Raw genomic sequence first — 25886 nt, forward strand, 5'->3', positions numbered from 1 at the left:
GCCCCAGAACCAGTTCTAGCAGTGGAGTGAAACTTGTTCCTCTAGTCCCGTTTTGCTGAGGTCACAGCCTGTCTTGACCTAGAAGGCAGTTATGAAATGGATTTAACAATGTGTCCAAACAGATCTCAGGTACACTGTGCTAGAGCATTCCTCTTGTGCTCCGCCTCACATCCTCTCATTTCCTTATCACCACTGCACTGGCAGCTAGTTGCAAAGAAATGTAATAGTAGCACTTTGTCTCAGCTCCACCAAATCTCTTGCTTTCTGCACCACTCCCACCCTATTTCTCCACTATTATTGTATAGGATACTTGCAGGAACCTGTTTAGTGGATTTGATAGGTGAACAAACATGGATAGGAAAAGGAATTAGCACCCATGGAGTAACACTTCCCGCATGGGAGATGGGAACCCATAAACAAATTCTCTCCTCTCCTATTCCTCATGAAGACAATTTTGAGGTGCATTCTATTCAGCTCCTCAGATGGTCAGTGGCAGATTTATGTCCCAGTTGCCCACAGCAGTGACCAGATCAATCATGTATCCTTGACTTTGCTTGCCCTCCTTCCCTATTTCATTCTTTCTAGTCCCCTACTCAGCTTTCTTGGAATCACTTCTCCAAATAAACTACCAGCATATGAGCCCTCATCTTGGTGTCCGCGTTTTGAGAGAATCATTTCATGAAATTTAGCTTCCATTTTACCGGTGAGGATGCATTCTGTCCAAGATCACATGGTAGAATGCAAGGACACTTGGCCAATTTTACGATTGTCCTGTGTGTCTTAATAACGCAGTAACCTGAAACCTAGTCACTTCCAAGATCCACTTCACAAGGGTGATTCTACTTTTGAGGACTTCTAAAAGGCTGGCCAACATCAAGGCCACTGTAAAAAGAGGATCCTCAGGATCAGTGACACATTCACATTGCAACCTTGGTAGAAAAGACAAATTAGGAGGCACTGAGCTTGCAGCCTAGAGACTTGTTCATGTTAGCAATCTGTTCCAAAATAATCTGTTATTATCTTCCCTAAACACTTATTAAGCTGGACAGTTGTTTGGTTTTGTTTCACTCTGTCAAGAATAATCTGGTCTCAATCACACCATACCTCAGTATCATTTTTCCACTGAATATCCTTAAACATAGTTTTGAGAATTCCTAATTATTTCACTGTGTGCACCTACCCTCCTCTCCCTTCCAAAATTCTATAATTTGATGCCTTTACTCTAAGTAAAAAACTTCAATATTTTCTCCTGTGTCATAAACAGAAGAGGATTTGGAATGTGAATTCTTAGAGGATAGGGAGCACGTCAATCTTTATATCCCACAAAGCATCTTGTTCACAGCAGATATTGGAATGTTTCTTGAATAAATTTACTCTAGGTCTTGGCAGGTCCACCTGTTGAAACTGATGAATATTGGTAACTCAGCAGATTAGCTGTCTATCAGCCAGGATGGGCTAGATTATGCTTTAATAACAAACCTTCATTGCAATAAGACACTGAGATTTGGTGGTTGTTTTTCACTGGCACTACATGCCCTATGTAGGTAAGCAGGGGAGCTCTGTTCTTCAGTTACTCGAGGATCTAGGATGAGAAATTTGCTCTCAACATACGCTTCTAGGATCACCAAGGCTATATATATATATATATTTAACACATTGTACACTGGCTCTTAAAATCTCACTCAGAAGTGACACATGTCCCTCAGCTCAGATTCTTCAGCCAAGGCAAGTCTCATAACTTGGCCATCTTCTGAATCTATTCTAAACAAAGTATTATTTAAACAGTAACATAGTTTTCACTAGAAGAAAAATATAGCATGAATCTGTAATTTTCTGCCTGAATTACCCTGTCTCCCTACTTCACAAGAGATGCGCTGACCTTAAAGCAGACACTTATACTGCACACATTAAAAAGTAAAAAACCAAGACAAAGGTATGCAGTTGCAAAATGGCCATTTATTGCCTACAGGGGAGGGAAAGGGAAGGAGAGACGGGGAAGTACACAGGTGCAAGGAAACAAGCATATATTTAGCCCTATACATCATGTGTGAGCAGTACCCAATCTCCAAAATGGAAAAAAGTATTTTGTCATCTGACATAGTAGTTAAGGTTCTTAAGCACCTCCCTCCTGAGCTGCCACAAGATTTAAAAGGCAGGACTGCTTTGTTTAGTCAATGTTCACATTAATGAAAAAATACTACCACCCAACTGTGTGTCCTTTTGCACGCACACTTTGTACAGTGTCTACTGTGAAAAACATCTCAGCTGAGCAGTTTGGTCAAGATTCAGACCTCATCAACTGTTTAACTGTAATAAATAGAAAAATAAAGCAGCTGGTGATTTTGTCAGAGAGAATGTGTTCCACAAGAATGGAGCCAGTTTCTCCAGCGATGACAGAGTGTTAAATGATGAGAACACCACAGAGCCAGTCTATTACACATTAAACACTAGTAAGCTACAATTACATGGCACTTCATTAAATCTTCTAATTTAAAAAAAGGAAAGAAAATCTCAGATTTTAAACTGATTCTTAGAACACAATAACAAGTTGATTTAGCACTTGGCTTTTTCTTAGGACAAAAGCAAAGTAAATACACAACCTTAAACAGTAGAATTTGTTTTGGAATAGAATCAATAGAAACTACTAAGTATTCCGGGAAAAAATTACCAAAACTTCTTGCTCAGTTTTGAACTCATGTGCTTTGCTTTCCAACCATTAAATTAGTTACAAAAACACTTTATAGGCCACAGAATGACTCAAATGTATGCAAAACAATGAATTATTAATTTAATGCCAAGGAATGAAAATAAATGAACCCTTCCCTATTCAAATGGTAAATTGAGTGGAAGAGTAGGTCATCTCATGGACGATTAGTTGGCACTTGTTTTCTGGTTGAAAGAAATCACAATAAGAAAATATAAATCCACGGTGAATTTGACCAACACCCTGGCCTTTTCAGAGACAAAAGGTACAGACACTCTGTCAAAAAAAAAAAAAACCCAAAAAACCCAAAACAAAACAAAACCAAAACCCACCTCCCTCCATACCACCCCACTCCACTCAGAGACAACAAAACCCGAAGTTGAAACATTCATCCCAACCTCGAAATATACCAAGTACTCCACTGAACTCTATTCCTCAGCTTCTCCTAGATGAAAGAATTGCTTGCTTCTGGACAACTGTACGAATGCCCATAGTGCACTTCTCAGTGCTGCTGGTGTTTAAGAAATTTGCCACTCACAACACTGAACAATTCCAGATCCAGTGTGCAGTAACACAGCCATCCAAATCCCTCCCCCACCCGAAAAGTTGGCAGAGCACCGCTCAGGAATTTCAAAGGTAAGGAAATATATTTTTAGCAAGTTAAGCACAGAGAAAAGACAGCAGTTTCTGAATAAATACACCCGCAGACTACTGCATCAAGATTGAAACAAGCAGCTGGAAACTAAGCCTGTTCAGTAAGAAGCAAAGCCATTGTCTGACACATCAACACTGAGCCAATTGTGTTAATTAACTAATTAAACAAAGGGGTACATATAACCATTGATACATGGAAAGAAAATACAGCTGTATATCAGTAATTAGAAATTAATACAAAACTGAAATGAGCAAGAAAGGACCATTTCTCAGAGGGCTACCATGATTCTTATGTTTTAGGGTTACAAGTGACAGACATACAAATAAGGAAATTATCTAAATTCGGGTGGACTGTTGTAACAAAAATAACTACTAATAGGCGCCAAACTATGTCTTCTGAAAGTTTCTGGAAAGTGAATATACCCAATGCTACTGTGCCAAAAGAGTCATATCACTTGGCATTTGCGTACCTTCTTCAAAATGGGATTTTCTAATGACACAATTTCTCATTTCAGTACAATGCTACCAAGTTTATACCATGTGCCATAAAAATTAGCATTTAATAGGTAGAAATGTTCTTATTTCATATGCTTTGAAAGTGAAAACTATTTTACTTAAAAACATTCCATTACTTCAATGTCATAATGTTTGTTGAATGAAACCTCAACATGCTTGTTTTCCTTTGGTTCCAAGAATAACCCAAGCCTAACCGAACAAACTTATGCTGAAAGGAATTATTAACTACGTTAATAAAGCTTGCTTTTCCTGGTATCTCCTTATTTCTTACTGGAGAACTTGTGATTTAACAGAATCTTACACAAAGACAGTATTTGGTTAAAACAAGAAAACAGGCATGTTCTCCCTTACCACCTTCCTGAAAATAAGGTTTTTTTTCTCCCTTTTTTTCTGTGGATCTTGTTCAGAACACCCTGCAGTGTAAGTATAAGAATTTTCTTTTTCTATTTACCCTTAAGCTTTAAGGTGACACATAATAAAGATTATTGTGCTGTAAAGGAAAGATGCTTTTGGTATCCTGTTCTTAAACAGCATACAACTTTGGTAAATAAGCCAGGTTAAAGATGTACAAACTTACTCATGCTTGAATTCAAATTTAGTGACCATGATGCTATTAGAAAATTAAAATCACTCAAAGCAACCATAAGTATAAAAGTTCTCATCTGTCTATAAATTCAAAGCTTTCACTGAAGTTCCTGGCTTAGAAAAATATTCTTATTTCCCTAGTTAATTTGTATACCTATAATTCAGAGAGTTCTACAAACACGATACAATACAGAAGGAAAGGTTAAACAAATCTTCCACACATTAGATTTTTTTTTAAAGGGGGAGGGCAGGTGGAAGAAAAAGGATACCTTACAAATGTGAGAATTCACATCTCTATCAAAACATAAGTATATGTGAGTGCTATTTTGGAAATGTGCCATAAAGTCTTTGCTTGCTTTAAAACCATATTCTTATGGCCTGTTAAATGTATCAGAAACTGATGTCTTCTGTGACTGAAGCTACTCATCAGTCTGCATTTTACCAAGCTATTAAAATCCTTCAGAATCTCAGAATATAAGGCCTTATAATCAAAGAAGTAAATATTGGGATACAGTCAATTTTTACTGCTAGAAGATCTAGCCTTGGATTGGGAATGACGAACTATATGCCTTTGGTTCCACAGAAGAACATATATTTAACCTATTATTTTGTGTGTGCTTTCTCTATTCCTTGCCATTTGATTTGAAAGTATAGATGGCATTAATGAGTTTTAGAAACTCTTGGAAATGCAAATACAAACTTAATTTTTCACCCAGTAGCAGCGTATTTAGGAGATACAGTTTTAAAGTGGAACACAATATGTTTGCTCACATTCAATTCTGTAACAACCCGCCATAGAATCAAGTGATATGAGTCTTCCATCTCTTTCAACTTTCTCCCTTGCTTCTCTGTGATTTTTATAACTTGAAAACACCAAAGAATAGGGACAAATAAGAAATGAAGCTTTATATTTCTGCGAACTACAACACTAAAACACAGTGGCTTCTTTAATACATTCACACAGGATGCTTATTAGTAAAATTAAACAGTTGCCTGTGAATATCAGAAAGTAATTGAAAAGAAAGAGCTTGGAACAAGGCAAATGGGAGGGAGGAAAAGCTGGTCTCAGAACCCATTGTGCCATACCTGACTTTAACATGTGATATTCAAACGAACGTTCACACGCCTTACATCAAAGAAAGGAAACAAAAATATTCAGCTACGTTGTACAAAATTTTTTTTTACATAAAACATCATAAATCTTGAACAGATTTACTATATCTGAATTCTAAAAAGTTGCCTATAGAATGGTGCTGGGATTCTGTTCTCTGCTTGCTTTTAGGCAGTGCTGTTGCTTAAAAGTTGACACCAGGCACAATATTTTAAAACAAAGTCAACAAGCAAGGAGCAGTAAGTGGATTTGAGCCTTTCCCAGATGTCAGTCCTGAGGATGCTGCAATATTCCCCATCAAAATGTGTAAAGCTATGAGGCGGATACTGATGCCTGAGAGAGTGGGTGACTTGACATGCACTTGTATGACTGCTGTAATGGCAAACAGTGCAGTTTTCCCTTCCTCAAACAACACTGTTTCAATAAATTTAAAGAACACTCCAGTTCTTGGACAAATATCAGAAATCATATTTAACAGTTAAAAAAAAACACATTATCACAATCTAAAAATGCCCAAATTTTCTTTTATCTTCAGATAAAATATGCAGCAGCCCCCATGGCATAAAGCTTATTAACTTATTCTGAGATCTAGAAAGTATGTGAGCATAAATATTTCACTTTCATTGAATATACACCAAATGTCATTCACCTCTTCCTTTTGGCTTTTCATGCCAAAGTTCCAAGTGGCATGCGTTTTTAACAGACAATACTGAGGAGAGCAGCATTTCTGATCATCTGAATTGGCAGCTCAAAACAGATACCACTCCTTTTACAGAGGGAACAAAGGGTGTGTGAAATTTGGGCAGTGGGCTAAAGGGAAACCGTGCACATGAAATTTGGGTTACCATGCCCCAAGTATGTTTGCCACCCAAAACATAACACAATTACCTACTTCAACAGAGCTACTGCCAACATTTACTAAAACCACATTAAAAATACACAGGATAATGAATGGTTTGAAAGAGTGCATTTGGAAGCAGAGAGAACCCAATTACACACCTTCCTGCAACAGAGTGCCTCGATCATACACAAAATAAACTTAAGCTGTTTACAATGTTTCCCAATTTTTTTTATTTTTCCCTCTACATTTAACTATTAAAAAAGTTTTTTATTAATAAATGGGCTCCTCTGTGGTTCATATACAATCATAAGTGAACTTTAAATTCCATTTTATACAAACATCTCAAAAAATATTGGGAGTGAAGTATGGTAGGAAATATTGCTCACATTGCTAATTAACATGCGTATATGAAAGGAGGAAAATGTTTTGTTAGTGCATATACCTCCAGAGCAGAAAACCCACCCAAAACAAAAGATTTAAAATAAAACATACAGTAGCTGATTACAAAAAAAGGTAATGTCCACAAAATTAAGTTTTTCATGCTATTCTACTTTCCAGTACTATGCTTCAGGTAATCAATTTGCATGGCTAGATGTTGAATGCTTGAGGTATATAAGAAGGGATACCTGCACACTGAGGAAAATCTGTCATCTCAAGGGTTGCTTCTTTGTTTATTTTGTTTGTTCTGGTACCTTAACATTTTTCAAAGAATATTTTATTTACATCAAACTTCACTCAACTACAATGACATTCCAATTATAATAGATGACAAACAACGCCTCTGTCACTAGGCACTTTTAAAAGGGAGTTTAGGCTTTACAGAACCCTTCTGATGCAATCCCATATATGATATTACATCATCCCACCACCCTCGTCCCACTAAAATTACCCTTCAGGGGAAATATTACCTTATGTAGCCTGATTAATTTACTATGGAAGAAATTAGTATAAAATGACCAAAGGAAATGCATCATTTAAGACTAGTAAAACAGTCTAAGATGTCAGGTTTGAAAGAGGAGACAAATTGTATATATTTAAAACTAATTAAATAATTTAAATTTGACTTGTACTTTATATATTAGTGAGACACAAATATAGGTAATTTTCTTTTAAAATTTCATTCACATAATGGAAAATTTCTTGTTTATTAAAAATATCACATTTTGAGACTAGAAACAGTAAAGTGCATGAAAAGTTTAAAATATAAATTTCAGAAAACTCTTATAGCAGCAAAAAAGCAGAATAAAGAAAAACTTAAAAACACAGACACAACCTTTTCCTGTTACTGTGCCATAATTAACATCAAGTAGCCAACCAATTTTTCCCCCAGAAAACGGTATTTCGTTCACTGCCTCTTGAGTCACAGATTTTCAGCTGGCCCCTCCTGGGCGAAAAAAAGATTCCAACATATCTAAAGAGCATCAACAATTGGGAATAAACCAGTAGCTTCTTAATTCAACCCTGACAGACAACGGAAACAAAGATTAAAAGCATATAATGGCCATTTGGCAACTAGAGTCAGGAAAAATGATGCAAGGTTTTCAACTACTCCCTGTTCTCTCCCCAAATCCTTTCCATTGTCACGTCAAAAAGCCAAAACCAACAGCCACTTGACCTACTTTGGGAAACACATGAAATATTTGTATATCTTTCCCCTTCTAAAACGTTGATCAGGGTCTTTTCATTCATTAGTTGTTTTTGTTTGTTTGTTTTTAACATTTGACTATTGACAGCAAAAATGATACAGATTATATAATATCTGTTTTTCCAGCACAACCAGGCAGAAAGGGGTGGATGGAATCAATAAAAATTACTAGAGACTAATTTTGTGGGTAGCCTAAATAGATCAAATTCTGTTTCCAGGATGTGTGGCAGTAGAAATTACCCGCTGTTTTCCTGTAAATAACTGGAGAGACAGGCTTAGAATTAATACTTCTAATAAGGTTACAATTAATAGGGGAACAAAGTACAGAATAATTCCTCAAAAAACAAAACAAAAAACAACCAGCGCTTGCCCAACAAACTGTCATGTGCTGTTAAATGCTTGGTTTTGAAAGCATATTGTGCAAATCATCTTTAAATTCTCAGTTTTTCTCATTATGGCTAGTTTATGTACAGATCTAGCAAATTTAAGTGCTTTGTTAATGTGCAAATAACTGGGGAGCCAAAAATCAGTTTGTTATCATGGAAAAGAGAAATTCAAGAAAGTTTCCTGCAAGGCATGCCATCATTCAGTTTAAAATTTCGTATTTATAGTTTTAAAAAATTGCCTTTTACAAAAATGGTTGGTTCATTTGAAGCCATTCAAAACAAAGTATTTGTTCTGGAAAAACAAATACACTGTTGTTGGGCCTCAAACTGGTGATTTATCAATTATGGATGATGACTCCTAATATAATATGAAGGTCCAACTTAAAAACACACTAAATTAAAAATTTGGAAAGAGAGTAATACTTTGGTTCCAGCCCTAGTGCCAAATGATACCAATATGCACAAAAGTGTACAAAATTTTATAGCAAACACATAATGAAAGGAACCTGAAGAAGCAGCTTAAGGATGGCCATACTTCACTCCTACATACTTTGATTTACAACTGTACAGGTCCATAGCAACAGATCCCCGTCTTTACGGGGCAGTACTCCACTACCTCCGATTAGGCAAGTGAACACCATTGACAAGAGGCAGGAGTGGAGGGTGGAGTTCAAGTTGTGTTAACAGTGAGAAGTGGTCTGAAGGGATGTGAGGGTGTGGACACCCAGTGATGTTGTTCTCAACCAGCCATTGAGGATCTAAAGGCCCCAGGACACCAAGCACGTTCATATGAGTCTTGGAATAGAAAATGTAGTCAATCACACCCTGAAAAGAGATTGGGAGCAGAGAAAAAAAAAAGGAAAAAAAATGCTTAGATAAAAGAAAAACTCAAGATATATAAAAGAACAATTCATATTCTGTAAAAGCCAAATATCTGAGTAACCTGCATTTCTGGTACCTGTTGTCTTGACAATGGGTCAAATAAAGCTCAAAGCTTGAATGGGTAAATTACATGAAATAAAGGTGGCTGAACAGGGAAACACAGTAGTCCACTGGAATCACAAAGCTTTGCGCTTGTGTATAAGTGGTAAGCAAACTGAGACACTAACACTAAGCATACCAAATTATGTCTAGGTATCTTTAAAACTGGCGTGCTTGGGTCAGTGAAATCTAACATATCAGTAAAAACATTATGGAAACTGCACTAACTCTAACAGATACAATAATCAGCAAATAAGGATATTTATATAAATACAACCATAGTTAATGCACAGTTACAACAAATTAATTCTTTTAATGATAACTGGCATTACTTTAAGTTATTTGTAAATCAAGATATCCAAACACATCTGAATGAAGCCACGGTAAAGCACGTTTTTAGATTTGCTAATCCCAGTTCGGTTTTCCCAGATTTTATACATACATATAAAATACTGCACACATTTAATCATTCTAACCTGTTCTTTAGAATGCTATTTTCACAAATCCTGGTGTACTGTAAATTCTGGATACCCTGCTGCACAACGATACCTCAGCAAAAACAAACCTTCAGCAGAGACCTATCTATGTATTCAGTCGCAACTCTCAGGGCTAGATGATTTGGTTTACCTGAGCAGTAAGTTTCAAAACTAGTGTGCCTTTTTTTGCCCCAGGCTGTGCATGCAAGAGAGCTTCCTATCCACTGCACAAGAGCCTGAGCCCAAGAATGGAGAAATACTTCCACACCTTAAAGTACCTATTTATAAATACTATACATAGTGAGCTCTAGCTAATATTTTAAGTGGTATCACAGCAAAAATGGGCTACTTAAAAAAAAAGAAAGAAAAGAAAAAGAACTCAATGGAAAAAATTATACTATGAAATTTTGGAAACAATGACCTTAGTTTGCAGATTTGACATGACCAAGACTAAAACAATGAACTAGTTCTTTTGAGGGAGAGGGCATTACTCAACATTAGATACCTTAATCTCACTTTACCACAAATTAAGGAGCCCACTTGAATCCAGGGGAAGACTTTCTGCCATTCATGCTCCAAGTTCAAACAGTCAAGAAATGATATTATCCCTTCATTTTGGCTAAGTGTTTAGTTTCCCAGTGACGTTTTAGGAAAAGGGTTAAAAGAGAGTGGTTTTACTTTCTTTTATGAGACTGCCCCTTGCTTCAGCTATAAGTAAACAAAACACAAGTTAAATATTTTAAATTACTTATGTTGAATAAACCCACTACATCTTATCACTTTGTTATAGAGCATCTTTATGCACATCAGCTAGTAGAGCTATACAGAAATCCTTTGCAAATATAGGCCCCAAGAAAGATGTCAAACACTCCAGAAAGTAGGATGCATTTAATTGGAGACATCACTCATAACTATTAACCTCTTCTGAATCAAACTGTTTCTTTTTTAAAAGACCATATATAACATGGGAAAATAGTCTTTATATTAGTAAAGTTCTAGTTAAGTCTATAGAACTGTATTTGAGAAAAAAAGTAAAATCAGGAAAATAGTTTAAGCTAGCATTATGCTTTGTTTTGAAAAAGAATATGAGAAAATTATCCACCAAGAATTTCATAATGTAACAGAAAGATTTACTCCTTGACATAATAGGAAAACTGTCCTTCCTTTTTTCATTAATTGGTTCAGACACACCCTTAGACTGGTCGCAAGGGAGTGGGCATGAGGTCTGTGTGTGTAAGCAGCAGCAGTAAGTTTGAATTAGGCTGTTTATTCAACTTACTTGGTGTTACGGACTGAATGTTTGTGTTCCCCCAAAATTCATATGTTGAAATCCTAACCCCCTAATGTGACTGTGTAAGGAGGTGGACTTCTGGCAGGTGATTAGGTCATAAAGGTGGAAGCTTCACAAATGGGATTAGTATTCTATAAAAGGGACCCTAGAGAACTCTCTTGCCCTCTCCACCATGTGAGGATGCAGTGAGAAAACAGCTGTTTGCAACCCAGAAGAGGACCCTCGTTAGAACCCGACCAAGCTGGCATCCTTATCGTACACTTTCAGCCCCCAGAATTGTGAGATAAATTTGTTATTTTAAAAGCCACACAGTTCATGGTATCCTGCTTTAGCAACCTAAACTCACTAAGATACCTGGTTTATAAGTAATTCTCCTAACTGCTTACTCTTTGAATCACTCCAAATCAGTTGTAGATTAAATGACTCTGAGTTCTAAACAGCACTTTTCTACATTCCTAATTTATTCAAGAACCAAGAAAGTAAACAAATGCTAAGCCAAGTAAACAAAAATTTAACAGCACTCCACTGATACAATGGCAGAATATTGTATTTGGATCTGTATTTAATGCTAATTACAAAACACTTTTATACCTGATATTACTGATTGTCTTCAATACTGGCATAGCACTAATTACATAAAATGTTTCGTACGAAATTGAAAAGTTTATTGTCTGCTATTTGGACTAAAGGCTTAATTCTCTCTAGTCAGGTATGCCCTTAGTTTGTTCTCTGATCATCCTTCCTTCCCATCCTGTTCCACCCTCCCATCCATCTATCCAGCCAGCCAGTATATTTATCTTCCCATACATGCCTCTCTTGCACGGATTTATAGCTCTGTCCTTTCTCATCCTATCCTACATATGCAAACATTAAACCCTCTTTGGTCTATGCACTTTTGGTTCTTTAACTGTACTTCTATAGACAATAAAAATGGTTCAGTAAGGTTTTTGATTCAATTATTAATGCACATAAGATCTTTTGAAGAAACATCAACAAAAGATTTTTAAACAGCTCAGATGATTGAGGAAGATGGGTTTAGATTAATATCCCACATTTTGTTTCTCTAATTTTTACTTTACGGATAAGGAAAAAAGTAACCCTTATAAAAGCCTAGACAAGATAGAAATGATTTGGTCTTTTTACCTATACACGTATAAAGACAACAATAAGAGTCATAGAAGCACTTGACATTTATCTTACAGAACTTTAGGTTTTCTGGGTTGTGCTCGCAAAGATATATAATATACCACTGTAGTCAAAAGGATAGGAATTAACCTATAGTTAACTGTGTATCATTAAATCTGGAGGTTTTCCTCTAAGCTCACACAGGAGCAGTGGTGTAACAGAGTCAGCTAGTACCTACTTTCTTAGCGCTTCATCCCCATTCAGCATTCAATGCTTTTCTGTGGGGAGCTTGAAGTCTATTACTTATACCACAGAAATCAGCAAACATTACAAATTTGAGCTTCTTTTTTCCCAGAAAGCTGGTTATTAAATATTGCCAGCACATTACTGCATATCAATGATCTGAACAAAGTCAATTATCTCTGAACAGTATTATCTAGCCTAAAAGCAAAAACATTAAAATTGGATTCAACTTCTAAGCAATTTTCCTCCACTTCTTGATTACAGAAACTGGCCAACAGCATCAGCACATGACTTTCCTGTCTTCTTCCTACTACTCGTTTCTTGGAAAGCAGCTAACAAGCACTGAAAATGGGAAAAGGTTATTAGAGATGTTTAAGAGTGCATTTCATAAATTTCCTTCGGTATTTTGTTCAATCCCTCTGGGCCTCCTACTCTCAACCACTTTGTAACATTTGCATTTTTTCAGGATGGTATAAGATTTTGGTACATATGCCTGAAATGCCAGAAAATCAAACAGAGGTACAACAGGCAGAGTGAACAGAAACCTGGCAAAGGGAAAGGAATTAACCACAGAAAACCATTACCACCAGTGTTTCAACAACTACAACTGGCCCTCTAATTTTTCTTCTTATTGTACAAAAAAAAATCTTTTTTGGTCCTTTTACTAAGCTGGAGTGTCCCACTGCCTGGGAATATACTAGTATGACAACACGAATGTAAAACAGACCCTAAGTACAACCCTCTCTAATCCCATCTCCCAAAGAAACCTGGAAAATTTGAAGGTAAATGAGAAAACAATGAAAAGTACTATGAAAATTTGGGAGGAATACTATACAAATTCATTCAAGGTGATAGTTTAGCTGTATCAGGTTGCTTATTATTCGAATCCTTACTGTTAGGGATGTTACTGTAAGTTAGAAATGGTATGGACAGGTGAAATGCAACTATATTAATAAATAAAAAATGCTATTGAACAGTGCCTGGCACAAACTTAGCATTCTGGAAGTCTGTGCTATTATCATGGTTATTTGAAATTTGAAGAAATGAGGGTACAAAAAGAATTCTTAAGTCAACAATAACCACAAAACCTAACAAACCTCCTTATATTTAGGTGCACACTTAGCAAAGACATTTCGAAAATCTAAAAATTCCTGAAGATCATGCAATTAAGCAGAAATAACATACACCTTTCTTGTGTATTTGGTAATTTCTATGCCAGCCCAGAGGCTGTCACTTACTTTGAAATCAAAGGTGTAATTGGTGTAAGGCATCAAGTTATTTTCATAGGCGCTCTTCAGTTGGAAGCCATGTGTGATTCTCCCTTCCGAGCTTCCATTCTTTCCATTGCAGCTGAAGTTCATAAGACACTCATTGTATCTTAGTTCCTTGAAGTCTTTGTGGTTGTCAGCTACTCCTCCATTGCTTAAATATTCCACAACACCTAACAGAATAAAGATGGAAGAAACTAGACCTTACACAAGACTTCATGGCCAAAATCTGTTGCCAGATGCATGCACCAGGTTCAGAGTGGTTTTATCACATTGAGCCACATGAAACTGCCTTTTTGTTGTTGTTAAAAACCAAGTATGAGCAATTTCATATGGTTCAATCAAACTGAAGGGTACCTGCCTATTTCAGAGCAAAATACCAGGATCACTCAGAATTATCCTCAGTTTTCTTAATGGGTCTTCAAGCTGATTCCCAGATCTAGGGTGGCATTTGCCAGGAAGGTCTTGACCCTAAATGTTTTTAGATTATTTCAAACAACTATCTCTTCAGTATTCACCATTCTATGCAATCAACAACTTTCAGAATATGTAAAATACAGCACACATAATAAAAAATTTAAAAACCATTAACAACAAAAATAGATTTTGCATTTTCAACATTGCAATGCCTAGTTTCAGCTCCACAACGCCATCCTTTGGAGCTACAATGAGTTTTTTTCAGTCTGACACTAACCAGGACATTATATGCTGGAGGTATAAAACTTGGTCAAAAATATTATATGTGTCCAAAAAGCTGAAGAGAGTAGAAGCATTCAAAAAAGTACACCACTTCCACTGAATTAAGTAAACATTAAAAAAAAAAGGTACCACAACCCTTCCTCTGATGATGATTAGTAAACACTGTCAGTCATCTCTAACTGTGATCAGGAATGACAGCAACACACAAGGAGTAAGTGATGAGTTGCAACGCTGGTATTGTGAACAGCTGAAAAGAAGCTATCATTTATTTAGCGTTTACTATACACCTGGCACTGCTGTAAGTGCCTCCTACACTTATACCTCACGAACAACTCCATGAAGTAGATAAGATGGTTATCCCTTTATTTAAAAATGAGGAACTTAGTCATAAATTGCACAGCTCCTAATTGGTAGAACCAGGATTCAGCCGTGACAATCTGGCTCAAGTCAACTAATTAATCTGTGATACCAAATAACAGCTCATTGGCTTAAACAAATCAATCATAGAGGGAAACTTGTGCCTGAGAACAATTCAACTCAAAAAAAGGATTAAGAAAAGAGGACATGGTTAAGGTATCAATGGGGGCTAGGGGCTGAAGACAAACATTTGTGAAAGGATGATTTTAGATTTATTTGCTAAGGAGAAAAAGTAGAGATGTTTTCCAGATTTGAGACTTCTATTAATATTATGATGGTAGGCACTGGGGTTAATTTTTTACTTTTGGGGTGTTAATTTTATATTTATTGTTGAGTGGTTATTTTAGACAATTTAAAATGGCTTACTGAGGGGGGAGGGTATAGCTCAAGTGACAGCGTGCATGCTTAGCATGAACAAGCTCCTGAGTTCAATCCCCAGTACCTCCTCTAAAAATAAATAAATAAACCTAATTACCCACCCCAAATTTTTTAAAAACTAGCCTACTGAAAATATACAAAATTTAGAATATGCTTTGGTAATACCAAAACAGCAACAGTTTAATGTTTTATATTTGAATTACAATATTTAAATGCAGAACTGATTTTTATACAGAGATCTAAAATAATTTAATTAGGACATAAAGTAGTTTAGAGGAGCTCAAGAAGTAAATGTGAAGTCCTAAGATAATTCTGATTACTCTTCAGCACCTATTATCAGTATTCAGATATCACTTAATGAGTTCACTTAAAAGACGTCAACATTAATAAACCAGATAGCTACCGTACTGAATAACTTCTGATTGCCTCTTCAGCTCACTGTCCTCTACTGCACCCTGTGCTGCCTGAGGCTGACCTTTACTTGCACCAACTGTGAACCCCTCCCACTCTAGCTTCTAGTTGGATCTGGTCAATGGGCAGCAGGGGCAACAAGAAATGGGAGGACAGGAACAGAGTGAGGCAGGGATAAATATTCCCCTGGCTCCCTTTTTGTTGGTTTGCCGGGGGTTAATCTTATCATAATACAAATCCATCACTCCTATTACATGGACCTCTCCTCCTAACTACTTTTTCCAGGTTCTGATAACAGCTCTTACCACTTTTCCCTTTTGGTGTAGGGGTGGTGAAGGGTCCCTAACTCCCCTCGTGGCAGGATACTGCATCATTCATTTTTTTGTGTCCCTTAACCCTGCACACACCTTTGGAAATAGCTTAAATAAACTCTCCTCAATTACCACATGTCCTATACCTGGGATCTTACTGATACACTCTCTAATTTAGAAGAGAAATTCTCTACTAAAAAGTTAAGAGCTAGCTGGCCTTTCAACTAGAAGTAAAAGCAAAATTAAAGGCAAGAGGAAATGATGTTATAAATACCTGAATCTGGCAATGAGTTAAGATCTGCACATAGCACCAGCGGGATGGAATTAGGATCTGCAGTTGGGCTGCCAGGCCTACTTGAGGCTTTCTCCAGAATGTTTTTAACCTCTGAGACAAACATCATGGTCTGAATGAGTTTCACATCAGAATACTCTGGGTCCCAATGCATGTGGGCATTTGCCACTATAAGCAGCTGTTTGTCTGCAGCATGAATAGGCTTCAGACCTAAATTTAATCATTAGGGAAAAAACGATCAAGTTATACTTTATGTATCAAAAAAGCAGTATCTTAATGTTTTCTCCCCAAAACCCACAGCCACTTCTTTACTCTTTTCTATTAATTTATATCTTTCCCTTTACCTCATGAAGCAGTTCTTAGAAGCTTAAGTGCTGAGATTCTGGTAATCCCAACATGGGGGCCGACAAACTGCAGCCCATGGGCTAAATCTGGCCCACCACCTGTTTTTGTACAGCCTGTATATTCTAAGGCTGGCTTTACATTTTTACAGGGTTCTATAAAACATTTTTTAAAAGACTGTGATAGAGACCATATGTGGCCCACAAAGCCTAAACTATTAACTATCTGGCCCTTTTAGAAAAAGTTTGCCAGCTCCTACTCTCTCCCCAAGTTAGGAATTATACCATGATATAACCAACATTTGATTATAGTACCTTGATTTGCTGAGTTCTTGGTGTAAACAAGCACTTTAAGTATCTGTCACTTAAATATCACAGTGACCTAGTGAGACAGGTTTTCGGTTATTGGAATCACCTAAACTATAATTTAAACTCCTCCTGCTGGTCAGTACTCATTCACTCTGCATTTCTGGAGCACATCAGTGACAGTGTCAGTAAGGCAACAACATTATATTAATCTATATGAAATAAATTAAGTGAATTTACTACCAAAACAGATTCATTCCATATACTTAAAAGAAGTATTTTAAAAAGTGAGAATTAGGGAGTATGTGCTTTCAGAGTTTGAACGTGGGTTTAGACCTGGTTCTATCACTAATTACTAACCTTTTATTACTCATTATTTAAACTTTTTGGTGCTCAGGTTCATTTGGACAGTAAGATATTCAACTAGAAAATCTGTAAGGTTCTTTTTTCCCCCAGAATACTGTTTCTTAATTCTGCCAAAATAAATATTAACATGGTACTTTCAAAACGGTAGATGAGGATAACACATTAAAAAAAAAGAGGCTTATGGCCTCTTTGAAGGGACAAGTTATGAAATAAACTTAGTTATTAACACGTACTGACAGAGAAAGATGCTCATCAAATTTTTAAGGCACAAAGCTCAATATGCATGGTATGACGCCACTTAAATAAAACTATACACATATATTAGTAATGCGTAAAGAAATGAACATGAACTAGAGGATATAAATAAGATAAGGGAACTCTCACTTTTTACTTTATACACTTTTGTACTGTTGGAATATTACTTGACTGTATACAAGGTTAATTTTTCTACTGAAATTTCTATGGAAGTAGCTCTTAAGTTTTTCTGTTGAAAATATAAATTCTACAGAAAGACCTGATTTTCTCAGCCTACTATTTTGGTAAAGTTTCCTTCCACCTTACCAAGCTATAATTATCTTTAGTGTTAAGTAAACAAGTAACTGAAGTGTCTGTTACATGTGACAGAACATCATTTTTAAAGCAATCAGATTATAAGATAAAAATTTGCAGCCAAAATTCTCTAAGCTCTCTTTTTTCTCCCTAGAAGTTTTCTAGTGTCACTTTTGGCTGGAGATTAAATGTTCACTGTATTAAATATTTAAAGCTTGCCACTTCAAAGAAGCCATAAGCACCTTCTATAATATTATATTCCACCTCTGGGAGTATGAGAGAGACATTATTTCAGCAAGTGAATGTCTACTGTATAATTTACAATTACTCTTCTGCAAATTAAAAGGAGATTAAAACTCCAAAAGGAATTCAATATTCTCATTGTCAGAAGAAAAGGTACCAAACTTTTAAGAAGAATGAGATTGGAAAGGACAAAAAAGCAAAAATGGAGAGGGTGAAAAAGAGGAAGAATTTAAAATTTCATATCAAAGACTGACTGTCTTTGATGATGGATAAACTGAAGACCAGTGAGAAAACGTTTGACAAATACATATGGTCTGAACGATTCAAATCAATACTTAAGGGAAAAATCTTTTCCTCTACAGGCAGTGGTCTTATACTTCTCCTCCCTCTTACCTAAAATATAGTTAAGTAAACAATGAAATGCTCAAAGGCAAGCAGTAGAAAGGGGAAAAAAAGGTCTGGATATGCAAAGTACATAATGAGTTTCTGACTTTGAAGGAAGCTATAAATAATCTACAATGGAAAAGTACCAGGTAGATAAAAGATCCTGCTCGTACTCTGACAATGACTGAAATATAACAAAGAAATTAGAGAAAACGTGCCAAGTACTTATCCTTAAAGACAAAAGATTTTACATTCAAGAAGCTAAAAATATGGCTAAAAAGAGAACCAAGCCATCATAATTTCCAAATTCAGCCTAAAACATTTCTTATTTCAAATAACCTTCTGGAATTAATGGCATATTAAAGACTTTTCTTTTTACACATTACCTGGTAAGTAATACCCCAGGATGTATATGATGCTTGATGGTGCTCTTTTCCTGCCCTCTCCCTTAGCTTTCCTCAAAAGACAAGGAAATAACTATGCAATAAATACCAGCAAGACTCTCTGCACTTGAGAAGAGAAAACTTGGGATGGTGTTTAGTTTTAGTAAAAATATTTTAAATTGCACTCACTTGCTCCAAATAGTTCTTTGTGGACCTCTAATACCACAGCGACACCAATGTTGTCTTTTGTCATTACTCTGTTCAGCATAGCTTCGGATCCATCTGAATTAGCCATTGCCACTTGGTTAAACTCCACTGTATGCTTCTGCACCAATGTAAATCTGAAAGGTACAATGTATTAGTATTATGGTACCAGGTACTTGGACTGTCCTGCTAAAAGACATTAAATGAAGGGAGCACAAGATACAGACACTATTCACTGTCTCCCTAGATATTTTTTAGCTTTTCAGGGCCAGGTGATACAATTCTGGCCAATGGGAGGGAAAAAAGTCTGATTACTGTAAAAACTGTCTTGAAAGTGCCACCAAGCAAACATGGGTGTGTGTATGTGTACTTGTATATTCCTTTGCCCTTTTACATCTATGCCCATGTAGTCAGAACCATTTTGGCAAAAGTTATCCCACTATGGATGGGGAAGGAGCTCAACCAGATTTGGACTGCCATTTTTGGACTTCTTGTGTGAGAAAATTACTCTTCTACTATTTTTTCAAGCTACTGTTGGGATTTTCTGGTATTCAAAGGTGAATACAACCTTAACCAAGTCTGCAAGTTAATGAAAAAGAACAGAATAAAATCTTCCTACCCTGTTTGCAGTTTTATTTTCACCACATTAAAAAAAATTTCTCAGGAAAATGCAGGGACACACACTTATCTTGGCTAAGGAGAAGCCAATTTTTCCACCTGGCTTTTACTGGAAAGCTGAATTTGGGAGTATGTAAATGAAAAGAACAGAATCTATAAGATGAGGAATGATACACCCTGCAATTATAATTCTGCATCTGCACGAATAATATTTTCTTTCCTTAGTGCCAAATTAGGTATGGTAGAGATGTAGTACTTAACAGAACTGAGTTTAGCACTGACATTTAATAGCAGTATGACTTTAGTCAAGCCATTTAACTAACCCCTTTCAGCTTCATTTGATTAAGTTTGTGAAGTATTTATAAATGACCAAAACCTGCTAAATAAATATACTGTCTAGTTTTCACAAGGTTTTAAGTGGAGAGAAGATAATCTTTGCTCTTATAAAAAGTCTCCACCCCATCTTCCTCCTAGCTTTGAAACACAAGCCTGCACACATGCCTTCAAAAATATTGACTGAAATCTTACTGCATTGCAGGACACTGTGCTAGATGAAACAATACTCCTTTCCCTGCTCCAATTTTGAATGTCTCGGATGTGCTGATGAGAATAAAAGGTCAAGTCATGTGCCTACTGCCTACTGTTACCCAGAGTGATTAAAGGGAGGGCAGTTTCCATCCTCTACTTTAAAGTGGTGACATTTAAACTGAAACATGAAGGATGAGGAGTTACGAAGGTGAAGAATGGGATTAAGAGCATCTCAGATAGAGGAAGAAGTGAAAGGTCCTGGGCCAGCAAATAGCTTTGTATGTTTATGGTCTAGAAGAGAACGGAAAGGTATGAAATGATGTTGGAGATTAAGAGGAAGAGGAATGACTGAAGCAGGTTCTAAGCAAGAACGTGATATTATTTGATTTATGTTTTTGAAGATCACCGCAGCTGTACTGTAGAGAACTGCAGAAGCCAAAGTTTGGAAATATGAGACCAATCAGAAAGTTTCTGAGATTGTTTGGATGACAGATCACAGTGGCTTAGGCTAAAGCAAGAGAAATAATGAATAGTAGGCAGATTCAAAATAAATTCTACAGATAGAATTGATCATCTTTCACCTCAGACTTTTTTCAAACATCTTTAAGCAATGGAACACCTTTTTCAAACAATTTCTGGTATATCTCATTTATAAAACAGAAGCAGTATTATGTTTGAATAAATCAATCACTAAAAATGAATAGTTTTGATGATTATAAAAATTTGAAATCAGAGAATATAAATGATAATTATAGTTTTATACCAGTCTCAGTATCCAATTTATTTCTCTATTTTGCTTTGGTTACACGGTATTAATAAAATTCCTAATTTACATAAACAAAACAAATAGCTTGCTTTTTCTGAGTTCAAAGCCAGTTATTTACTACTTGTATCTCTGCAAAGGGGTAGACATAAAAAGATGCTGCCCAGATTCCTCATCAATCCTTGAGCAATTGCTCCAGCTGCAGAGAGCTGCCTCAGTCAAGGTCAAGAACTCCTGGGAGTGGCACATATCCAATTATAGATCAGAAGCAAAAGATAAAGGTCTGGCGATTTTGGTTTCTCCTGGGTTAACTCTCACAGGCCATTTCAGCTCCAAAGCTACAGGTGGGGTCAGCTGAGGTTGTCAGAGACAACACAGATCTATTCTCTAGGCCCAATCCTGCTTTCTCCCCTTCCTTTTCCCTAATAAACTCCTGGACACCAAACTAACTCGGCCTTCTTTCTGGAGAACCCAAACTATAACAGACAGTATGACTATTACCACTACAAAGATGAGGGAAACTATGCTTGAAAAGTCTTTCCCTTTGAAAAACAAGACGGTTTTTTCATCTCCAATATCCTAGAGCTTCTCCTATACCCCAGGATTCATAATAGATGACCCAGGTCATTTCTCTAATCATATTTTGGCAAGATCTTTTAATACCATGGATATAATTATCTTGATTTGGAAAGCTAACTAGCGAAGGCAGCTTAGTGACTCTCTTGCCAATCTCCTCCTCAGTTGGTATTACTTAGCCTTTCTACTTTCAAAATAATTCTCTTCAACAGAGACAATGAAAGGAAAGTAGAAGTTATATAGCTCTGGTTTTCTCTTGATCATCAATTAGTGCCTGTACAATCCACATGGGGTGTACCCCTTCACAGCACAGATGTATTTAAAATATCCTCCTCACTGCCTTAGCACTTTCACTCATCGTTTGCATTTTCTTGGCAAAAATCACAGGCTCCTAAACTCTTTTTGAAAAAACATATGCTTGGTTATTGACTTCTCTTCATTGAAAAAAAAATACTTTTAAAATGAATCCTGAACAATTACTTGGTTCATTAGATGCCTCCAACTTTCCACTTCATTGGTATAATTTATGATTGCACTGCCCTACTTTTGACTTTTAAAACTTCCCAATTTTCTTGAGGCATCCACTTTTTAACATTTTTGGTTTCAAAAAGTTCAGAAAAATAAAACCAGTTTTCCTAAACAGAGCACATATCATTACAACACTCCTCTCCTTGGTGCTTAGAAATACTAAAAGGGTCAGAGTCATACTCTCAATTTTTATTATTTCAACTTCACCAACAGTTAAAGAAAGGAAGAGATATAGTTGAGAGCTAAGAAACCAAGTAAATTCCTTCTTTCTAGTGAGAATTAAATAAGAGCATAATTATGCTTCTTGCACCTTAAGAACTTTGCAGGGACTCTGTTTTGAGAAAATGAGATTTCCAGTCCTAGTATAGACAGCTGTAATCTCCTACAACTTATCTTGTTTCTGTGTTTATTTTATAATTATAATACATTTATAATATATTAAGAAATAGCTATTTATATTCTATCCATACTACTTTAAAACAAAAATACTTCTTGCTTTCTCCCCTCCCACATATAAGCAAACATACTCCACTCTGCTTCTACTTTCTGTCTCACAGATTTCCATTCAGGTGATATTCTGACATATAGGGGTCTTTCTCCCTTCATTCCAGTAGATGTTTCTTTTTAATAAGACATACTGGTTTACATATAGTTACTCACTAATCCAAGCCATCAAGCCTTGGTAATGTAAAATCTTAAATATGCCTCCTCTCTATTTCAATTCACTTTATTATCCCTTCTCTACAGCTTCTACACAGATGCTATAAGCATTATTCCTGATGTGATCTTCCTTTATTTTAGTCTAAGAATGCTTCAGTATATTTGCTTTTTAAAAAATCTTATTTCACAGAAGGTCAAATGGGTGTCAAGTATCATATATAACGAAGATTGGGTATGACCAAAAAATAAACAAAAAGATCCCACTCTTCTTACATGATTTGAGAAAGATTATTAGGTTGAACATGTCCAAAACAGTCCTTCAAATACAAAAAAAGAAATAACTCAATTTCTTACTAATTTACAATCTAGAAGTAATTTTATGGTCTGTGGTGTGATTAAATTAATGCTAGAGAGAGGACAGTGAATGACAACTACAAGCAAGCAAAGCAACCTGTAGGACTTAACTAATATTTCCTCCCCTAATTCATTTATGAGCCACAAGGAACAACATAGTACATAAATCAAGAAGAGAGTATAGCCACACAAAAGTTAACCATGACCCTTTCTGATCAAATTAAACTGACTCTTAAACCTGAACCAAATGGAAGTTTTTATTGTATATTCAGTATAAGATGCTATAAAATGTGTCCTTTTGTCCCTTTAAGTAATCATGAGAGTGCCAGAAAATAACCTGCTAGAAAAGGTAAGCTTAGAGACAGATAAATAAGGAAGAAAAGTAGATATTCATCATCCTACCTATATATTTGTACAATTTTTTAACCATTGGGAGCACTTTCACATTCTTGATCATTTTAGTCTCTTAAGAAGCCTCTTAAGTTAGGCGGAACAATTATTATCCATATTGGAAAGGTAAGGAAACTGGCACAAAGCAGTAATTTTATGTTCTGGATTAAATTAATGGGGATGTTGACATTAGAAACCAGAAATCACAACCTCAGATTTTAAATTATAATTGCAACCACCACTTATGACAGAGAAAATTATTAACTGAGAAACTAGTAAGATTAGGATTATCACAACAGGTCATTTGGAATGATGCTATTTAACCTCTGAATACCCTCCTCTCAACCACAAAACTACCAGTCGTAATACAGATGGAAAAACAAGGACTTGGCCTTACCTGGTATGTCTGACACAGACAACAGAGGCAATACTGCAGGGACTGAGCACCATGACAACCTACTTTCCAAAGCAATTGGAAGAGACTGCCTCTTCACAGTGTAATGGTCACTTTGTTCTAAAACTGCTATTTTCATCTCTCCTTTTCTCACTGATTTGAAACAAAGTATGATCAAATCAGAACTGCTAACCTCAGGAACAACAAGTAAGTCGAATATCTAGGTCTGGTTTCATCTCCATTTTTCAACAATTTGGATTTCTTCAAATTGTGTATCTGGCTCCAAGACCCCACTTTTACTAACTGATAAGTCTATAGGACAAAACATGGTAAAGAGAAATTTAATTCTGTGACTCTAAAAAACACCTGTAATAACAGTCTCTCCTTATATACGCAAAATGCATGCATGTATATATGTATGTATGTGTTTTATAAAATACCTTGAACTGAAGAAAGTACTTACTAAGATAAAGGATAAAGAAAAAGCCGATTTCTGGAATTTCATTAAACAAAAATTTCTATTTTCTGGTATCCTTATGCATCTAACTACCCAAAAATTGATGCTTATAATGATGACCAAAAGGTGCTGTCAAATCTTGAAGTACCTTCTGAATTCCAGAGATTAAACTAGAATGAATAAGATATAAGGAGTATTTTACTGTATTCGAAGTCTCTGAATATTCATCTGTGTCCCAGCCATTACTAAGCAATACACTATCCTTCCAATCACGATGGATGGAGATTTTTATTATAATATTTTGCTAAAAATAATCATTCTATAGTTTCCATTTATTGTAACCTATTCTGTATCACTGTTTTCCATGAAGGGAAAAAACTGTCATCAATGAAGATTAGAAATTATCCAATACTCTGGTTTTAAGAATAAGACCTTGAGAATGAATAGAGAGTTGAAGTACTCTTTTACAGCTTTCTTTTGACTTTGTAAGTTTTGTAAACCATATAAATTATCTTACAAGGTAATATACAAAAATTTACAAATGAGAAAATAAGCCCAGAAAGGGTGAGTGACTCATTCAAGATTATACAGCTACATAAGTAGGAGAACCACCTGGCTTCAAAACAGTCTTTTCTTTGCACTGTATCACCTCTCTAATCTGAGGAAGAAATTACAAGAAATGGACGGATGTACACTTTGTGTCAAATTCCAGATAGTCTGGGGTTGGCTAGTCAGCTCATATGACATCAGCAAGTTATCTGGCACTGTTCATAAGAGGTAGGATATAACATATCACACTCAAAGTCTTTGTTGCTGGATTCATGATACTATTTAGGCAAAAAGTTGAAGAAGAAAAGAAATGCAAATGATGCATCTATGTATTTTCCTGTCTATTTATCTCAACTAATTCACAGCATTTTTAATAACTCAAATGTCAATTTTCAAATACTCAGTTGTATAAAGTGTCCTAGATAACAGTTATGTTAGTTGAAAATCTTAACTACCTCTAGTAAATTAACAAAGCATTTTTCATTTTCCTCTCAAAACTGTGAAGGTTTTTAAAAAATAAATGAATAAAATATTTAAATAAAATAAAATAAGTAAGTCACAGGGATATAATGTACACGTTGGGAATACAGTCAACAGTACTGTAAAAACTTTGTGTGGTGACAGATGGTTACTGGTCGTACTGCGGTGATCAAATCATAATGTATTGAAATATGAAATCATGTCCTAAACCTGAAATTAATATAATAGTGCATGGTAATTATAACTCAATTAAAAAGAAACAAACGGTGGGAAAAAACTGTGAAGGGAGTGATAAAAATTTTATGTATTATCTTTAGAAAGAAACAATGGCAAATGGAAGAACAGGTTGATGTCACCTGTCTCAATGTTAATAAATACTTTTTAAAATTATGGTGTTTCAAGGAAATTTACGTATAAATACAGGTTAAGAAAAAAGTTCAAGGCAATTTTTCCAAATGAGGCAATCTTTTAAGAGATAC

The 25886-nt window shown here is 35.7% G+C and overlaps 1 protein-coding gene and 1 long non-coding RNA gene across 7 annotated transcripts in view; one reads left to right on the plus strand and one right to left on the minus strand.

Moving 5' to 3' along the window:
• Positions 1 to 25886, minus strand: part of CNOT6L (CCR4-NOT transcription complex subunit 6 like) — a 106003-nt gene that overhangs the window by 10667 nt on the left and 69450 nt on the right. For 3 of the 4 annotated variants that reach the window (XM_072941939.1, XM_072941920.1, XM_072941926.1), the window contains exons 9-12: positions 19096 to 19247; positions 16317 to 16544; positions 13797 to 13999; positions 1937 to 9267 (exon numbers count right to left, since the gene is read on the minus strand). In XM_072941939.1, the coding sequence (XP_072798040.1) occupies positions 9055 to 9267; positions 13797 to 13999; positions 16317 to 16544; positions 19096 to 19247 (796 nt within the window). In that variant the 3' untranslated portion in view covers positions 1937 to 9054. Of the gene's footprint in view, positions 1 to 1936; positions 9268 to 13796; positions 14000 to 16316; positions 16545 to 19095; positions 19248 to 25886 lie in introns of those variants that run through there. The other variant, XM_072941930.1, reaches the window with a different exon arrangement.
• LOC140686829 (uncharacterized) lies at positions 11187 to 20357 on the plus strand. Of its 3 annotated transcripts, none has more exons than XR_012060812.1 (3): positions 11187 to 11468; positions 12823 to 12916; positions 20267 to 20357. It is a non-coding gene; the product is annotated as an uncharacterized lncRNA (long non-coding RNA). The 3 variants fall into 3 exon arrangements; XR_012060811.1 differs by lacking the exon at positions 20267 to 20357 and adding an exon at positions 13025 to 13170; XR_012060809.1 differs by lacking the exon at positions 20267 to 20357 and having other exon boundaries at positions 12823 to 12972.

This window comes from Vicugna pacos, chromosome 2 (genome assembly GCF_048564905.1).
Source record: "Vicugna pacos chromosome 2, VicPac4, whole genome shotgun sequence".
Lineage (NCBI taxonomy): Eukaryota > Metazoa > Chordata > Mammalia > Artiodactyla > Camelidae > Vicugna > Vicugna pacos.